Source organism: Otolemur garnettii, unplaced genomic scaffold, assembly GCF_000181295.1.
Source record: "Otolemur garnettii isolate 467f Iridium unplaced genomic scaffold, OtoGar3 scaffold00046, whole genome shotgun sequence".
NCBI lineage: Eukaryota > Metazoa > Chordata > Mammalia > Primates > Galagidae > Otolemur > Otolemur garnettii.
Genome location: NW_003852441.1, coordinates 2,421,240 through 2,428,030, shown reverse-complemented (window position 1 = coordinate 2,428,030; position 6,791 = coordinate 2,421,240). Strand labels below are relative to the sequence as shown.

Below are 6,791 nucleotides of genomic sequence, written 5' to 3'. Positions count from 1 at the left end.
TAAATATCTGATATGCAGGATGTGCTTTCCGAGGTTGCGACCCACAGGTTGAGAACCGCTGCCATCTAAAGGCTCTTCTGAGAAGAAACGATTGGTCTAGAACTGGATTTGTCTGTCCCTGGGTCTCTTAGCAGAAAGATATCCTGATAATACCTTCATCTCCTTCACTTAAGTTTAAAAGCTTTCCAAAAGACAATCAGCGTTATTTTCACTCTTGGCTATATGATGATATAACTACAGAGGGTGAGCCTGAAATCTGCTCTGGACATCAACTACACACTGGTTTTCTCAGTGTGTCTGTGCTGGCTTTAAGGAATTAGGAACAATACAGCCATATTCTCAACAGCAATGGGCCATAAAAACAAAAACAAAATAAAACAGAACTTGTCTTTGACTTTATTCTTTGAGAACAGGGGCTGTGTCTGGAAATTAACACCCTTGATGGTGTCTCAGTTTTCGGCTGTATACTGAGAATGGCCCCAGGACACTGACGCCAGGGTCCCACAGTTCTGACGTCCTGTCTGGGATAGAATGGAGTAGCTGCTGGCAACTTTTAGGCTAAACAGTTAGTCAAGGTCTAAAACGCAGTCTGTTCTCACCATCCACGGTGGTCGCAGGCACACTAAACTAGCAAATACTGAACTTTGCTCCCAGGAGAAATACAGGGCTGGGTTCACACCAGCCTCTGGTCAGCATTTTCAACCAGAAGGCCATCTGCATCACCTGCCAAGGTCCTTATCAAATAAGCTGGTCTCATCCTTAGCAACATGCTCGCCCCACGTCTCTTCTGCCCAGCACTGAGCCAGAATTTTACAATTCTTCCACAGTCTCCGGACTGCACAGCCTGCCTGCAAAGTCAACACTTCTCACACCTCAGGGCCTTCGTGAAAACTGCAGCCAAGAGCATCGGATGAGAAGGGTTTGATGTTTTCCTGACCCTGGGCAATGGGAACATAAATTTCTTCAGTTTTCGGCTTCACAGCAACGCTGCCCACCACTTTTTGAAACTGGCTGACGTCTCATAAATCCAGGAATATAGTAGCTGCTTTCCCATCTTTCCCCTGCTTCATGACACACTGCAGAAGTTATTCTACACTCCTCGGGGCAGCTTGACACACACCGTCACACTGCCTGCTCCTTTCTCTGGGTGCTCCACACTGTTGATTCAGTAACACTGAACTCGTGCTCACAGCTCCACCGCTCACACTGACTGGGGCTCCCCCAACACACGACCTCTCACACTGACGGGGGCTCCCCTAACACACGACCTCGCACACTGATGGGGGCTCCCCCTAACACACGACCGCTCACACTGACGGGGGCTCCCCTAACACACGACCGCTCACACTGATGGGGGCTCCCCCTAACACACGACCGCTCACACTGATGGGGGCTCCCCAACACACAAGACCGCTCACACCAACGGGGGCTCCCCCAACACATGACCTCTCACACTGACAGGGGCTCCCCTAACACACAAATGCTCACACCAATGGGGGCTCCCCTAATACACAAATGCTCACACTGACGGGGGCTCCCCTAACACACGACCCCTCACACTGACGGGGGCTCCCCTAACACACGTATCTTCCCCGTCAGGTGTGCCAGAGCCTTCCTGTGCTGAGGGTTAGTATAGCACTTCAGCACTGTGCTCAGGGCCATTTTTAACAAGGGAATCGCCAAAAGCTAAATAGACGGTGAGAAAGACATGTGGCTCGAGCACGAGAACCGAACAGAGAGGTAGAGTATCTGTCTGACCTCAGTTGGGGACATACGTGCAGGACGACTGAACTTTTTCACTCCTCTGTCCACATCCAAAAATGACTGCCAAGTGCTGGGAGTGCTGATTTCAGGGGTACAAATGAATGTTAGCAAGTTGGTGAATTCACAAATACGCAACCCGTCCACAATGAGGATCGATGAACGGTGCACGCTGGGGGCTCCGCAGGCAGCTGACTGAGCTATTTCTAGCAACAGCAAGTGTAACTAAAGGCTTTGTGATTAAATCCTTTGTTAACAAAAGCAAAATACACTACATGTGATAATTTGATAAGGCTTATTTGGACAAAGCTGGCACTGTTTAATTAATCTCCTTTACAAATTTCTCTCTTCAGAGCAAACAATGAACTCACAAATAAGCCATATACTAATGTCCCTTCAGTGAGTGCAGGGCTGGCATCCGTAAGTTGATATGCTACCCTCAGTGGGACACTCCCTCCGAGCAGGAGCACACACTGTTTCTTCCACTCTGCCCGCCTGTCAAGACATCTCTCTATTCAGGAGAGCCGGGAGATGACACAGGGTCCTAATTGATGACCACAGCAAGCAATTTACACTGACCATCTGATCAGCTCTCTCCAACCTGAGGACTGTGGGTAGGAAGAGTCTATACGCTGACCTGACCACAGCTAGTCTGTCCTGACACGAGGCCTCCAAGCAGGTCAGGCTGCTGAGAGAGAGCAGCGTGGCCCCTGGGTACATGCCCACACATTCAAAAAGCATTTGCTGTCTGGGACAATCATCCAGTGCTCCGACTCGTCTTTTCTCTGTCATCCCATTTTTGACTTTGTTTAAGAGATTAATTTTTCTTTTCTTTCCTTTTTCTTTTTTGAGACAGAATCATACTCTGTAGCCCTGGGTAGAGTGCTGTGGCGCCACAGCTCACAGCAACCTCACATTCCTGGGCTCAAGTGATCCTCTTGTCTCAGTCTCCTGAGTAGCTAGGACTACAGGCACCAGCCACCACGCCCAGCTAATTTTTCTATTTTTAGTAGAGACGGGGTCTTATTCTTGCTCAGGCTGGTTTTAAACTCCTAAGCTCAAGCAATCCACTTGCCTTGGCCTCCCCAAGTGCCAGAATTACAGGCATGAGCCACCACGCTTGGCCTGAGATTAACTTTTCTTAAATGCTATTCTTCCTCAGAGATTACAGAACACTGAGAAGAGATACTTTTCATAAATGCCAGCCAGTGAATCATTAAAAACCCTTCCCTACAGTCAGGCGTGGTGTGTAACGCCTGTAATTCCAGAACTCTGGGAGGCCAAGACAGGTAGATTTAGTGAGCTCAGGAGTTCAAGACCAGCCTAAGCAAGAGTGAGATCCCCCCCATCTCTACTGAAAATAGAAAAACTAGCCAGGTGTTGTGGCAGGTGCTTGTAGCCCCAGCACCTGGGAAGGCTGAGGTAGGAGGATCACTTGAACGCAAGAGTTTGAGGTTTCTGCGAGCTATGACACCAGGGCACTCTACTCAGGGTGACAGGGTGAGACTCTCTCAACAACAAAAACAAACAAAAAGCCAGCCCTTCCCCTGTGCTGGCTCCTTCGGCACCCTACTCACGCCTGCTCCACTTCACTTACTCTCGAGCTCACTGATGAGTTGATTATTGTGCAGCTTGACGGCCCGGTGCTGTTCCACCTGGTCTTCCAACTCGAATATGGTTTCTTTCATGTCTTTTATCTCCGCATCACTCTCTGATGCTTTCTCTTGCAGCTTCAGGCTGGTTCTGCTCAGCTGTTCTGCTTGATGATCACATATCTCCTTCAGGTAAGAATAATCCTTCTCCATCTAAAATAAAAGGAAGGTTCCCTGGTCAGTTTAGTAAGAAAGGTCCCCACAGGCTCGGCGTCCGTAGCACAGTGGTTACAGTGCCAGACACATGCACCAAGTCTGGTGGGGTCGAACCTGGCCTGGGCCAGCTGAACAACAATGACAACTGCAACAAAAGTTGCCGGTGTTGTGGTGGGAGCCTGTAGTCCCAGCTACTTGGGAGGCTGAGGCAAGAGAATCACTTAAGCCCAAGAGTTTGAAGTTGCAGTGAGCTGTGATGGGATAGCACTCTATGGAGGGTGACACAGTGAGACTAACTAAAAAAAAAAGAAAGAAAAAAGAAAAAGAAAGGTCCCTACAAAGCAGCACTAGGCTTTGTGGCATAGGATGCCCTCGGCGGGTGCTGGTTCTCACATTCTTAGCCTCATGATGTACGTTCCAAGTGTCTGGTTTCTGTGCCCCATCCTACAAGTAGACACCAAAGCCCTGACTTTCCGCAGCTGTGGGGCAGGATGTGGCCCAGCCCAGCGCCACCTGCTCTGGCCGCCAGGCTGACATCTGCGGTGGCGCGGCGCCCTCTACTGGTCATCCGTGAGCAGCGCCCTGACACCCGCACGCATGACGGTGTCTCTGCAGGGGAACACACACGAAGTGGCGGAGAAGGTGACAGAGAATACCAGAGGAAGGCACACATCAAGAAATTCCCATTTGCGGGAAACAGACTAGTGGCAAGCACCCCACATAATAAGATAACCATGCACCCAAACAGATTTACCAGGAGTTAAATTTTGCAATCTATGTGAAATGGTTTTGCTTTTAACAAGTTTTGTTAAAGACTCAGGCTTCCCTCCCGCTGCAAAGATTAATAAGCATTATCATAAAATCGGCATGTGGTCATTCCTTCAATGTTGTTGCACTTTTACGACATAGGTATGTGTCTGTGATTATAATATACATTATTGTTCTGGATGTTTCAAAACTTCACACACTATTCTACACTGTATCATGCTTTTGCAGTGTCCTAGGTTATGCTGCGTGGGATCACAGGGTGTTATGCCTCGTCATCTATGAGGTTGTGCTAATCATGCCTTTGCAACTTGTTTTTAGCTGTTTCTGAGCGTTCTCTTTACTGACACACGCCGTGCTAGGTCGTTACATTGCTGCATATTTCACTATGTGAATATGTTAATCATTTTACTATGAAAATGCTTTAATCATTGCCCTTGTCTTCAGTCCTTTAATTAACATTACTAAACATCTGTATATTTACCAGGTAATCTACACCTAGTGGCTTTCTAGATTTGGGGGATGGTCTTCACATGCAATAAATAATTTGTTTCCAATTGCATTTTACGTGCAAAACTCTGGCTGTAGGCTCCACGGGCACAGGGACCTTGCCTGCTTTACTGGCCACTGTACCCCCAGTGTCTACACAGTGTCAGTCACACGGGAGGCACTTAACGATGGGTGGATGCACAAATGAACAAACACCTCAAGGCAGTCCTGCAGGGCCATTCAACTGGGAAGGAAGGAGGGAAACAGAACTGGAATAGCAAAGACCCAGGGCACACTGCCTGTATTACAGGCAAGCGCTGTTCTGTGAACTGTGCGTGGCTCTGGATGGCAAAATAACATACATCATCACAGACTGTGGGCCAGGGTTGGAAAGCTGCTATAACATATCAAAATGGTTAAGATGCATTCTCCCAGGCAGACTGCCAGGGCATAAATCCCAGTTCTACCAAATCTTTCAGCCTCGGTTTTCTCAGTTAAATGAAATAATACACTTAAGAGATTATCCCAGGGCCTGGCACATAGTAAATACTCAATAAAAATCTTTCTCTCCCTTATCTTGCCTTAGGATTATGTATACAATGCAGTAGAACCTCCATAAGTTGACCACCAAGGGACTGTAACCACCTGGTCAACACACGGAGGTGGTCAGCACAAGGAGCCAGGGGGGCTGTGCTGCTGTGTGTACATGGTGCATGTCCGGTCTATGAAAATCAGGTCAACCAAGGAGGTGGCCCACCGTGGAGCTTTTACTGTAGGTCCATTTGACCAAGAAAATCACAATATTGGAAAAGACCAAAAGTCTTATATCTTAACCACATAAAGTAATTAAAGAGGAGATGACTTTTAAGGAGAAAAGCAGCACTGCGTTTTAGACACTAGAAGGCTGATGTCTGAGGCCTTTGCAGAGCAGAATGGAAGGCAGCTTTTGAGTCTTGTTCCAGCTGCTTGAGAGGCTGAGGCAAGATCATCGCTTGAGCCCAAGAATTTGAGGTTACTGTGAGCTATGATGCCACAGCACTTTACCAAGGGTGATAAAGTGAGACTCTTGTCTCAAAAAAAGAAAAGAAAATTGCTTGCACCCAGGAATTTAAGGTTGCTGTGAACTATGATGCCACAGCACTCTATCCAGGGTGACAGAGTAAGACTGTCTCAAAAAAAAGAAAAGAAAGAAAGAAAAGAAACAGCATCTGTGGAACTGAGTTATAAATGAACTTCCTAGGCCTGCTACTGCCTCCTGGGAAGAGGGGAACAAAGGCAGGTCCTTATGACGGCAGAAGCCCTAGGAACGAGGCTGAGTCTTAGCAAGCGTCATCACCCCACTTGTGAGACACTGAACTTGGGGAAAAGTCCAGTTCCTTGGGAAACACCTCAGGAGGTGTGCATGCAAGAAGCTGACTGAGGGCTGCTGGGGGACCCACACGTGCAAAAGAATGAAGGATGCATCAGCAAACTGCAAGGCTGTCACCACAAAAGCCCGGTCAGGCCACAGGGAGCTCCACATCCAGGACAACCTTTGGCACTGGCTCCAAGCAGAAGCAAGGGCCAGGCCTTTATTCTACCCAAGAGATTAGCCACCAGATGTGGCCACTGGGAAAGAAGGAGGCAGGCCCTGGGCAAGGCAGCTTTCCACAGAGGGCAAGACTTGGGTTGGGGGGTCTCCAGCCGGGCACAGTCAGGGATACTGCTCCCCAGCATCTGGGGAGGGAGACAGTGCTTCATCCCAGGGTGCAAGGCTGGGGTGCACCCTACCATCTTGATTCACTTCTCAGGGTGGACCCTGGTCCTAACAGTGTGGCCACTAGATTCCACCAAACTGAGTAAAGAGCTCTGCCAGCTGCACAGATGGACACATGTACAAAGGAAATAAATAAAGAAGAACCAAGGCCTCATCCCACACAAACAGCCCTGACAACAGAGAAGGTTTATAGTTAACCTGGCAATGTTGTC

The 6,791-nt window shown here is 48.4% G+C and overlaps 1 protein-coding gene across 2 annotated transcripts in view; it reads right to left on the bottom strand.

Annotated features, from left to right (window-relative positions):
* The window catches only part of SPECC1 (sperm antigen with calponin homology and coiled-coil domains 1), a 258,533-nt gene that overhangs the window by 107,027 nt on the left and 144,715 nt on the right, over positions 1-6,791 (bottom strand). For both annotated transcript variants that reach the window (XM_023514043.1, XM_023514042.1), the window contains exon 5: positions 3,359-3,566. In XM_023514043.1, coding sequence (XP_023369811.1) covers positions 3,359-3,566 — 208 coding nt within the window. The remainder of the gene's footprint in view (positions 1-3,358; positions 3,567-6,791) is intronic.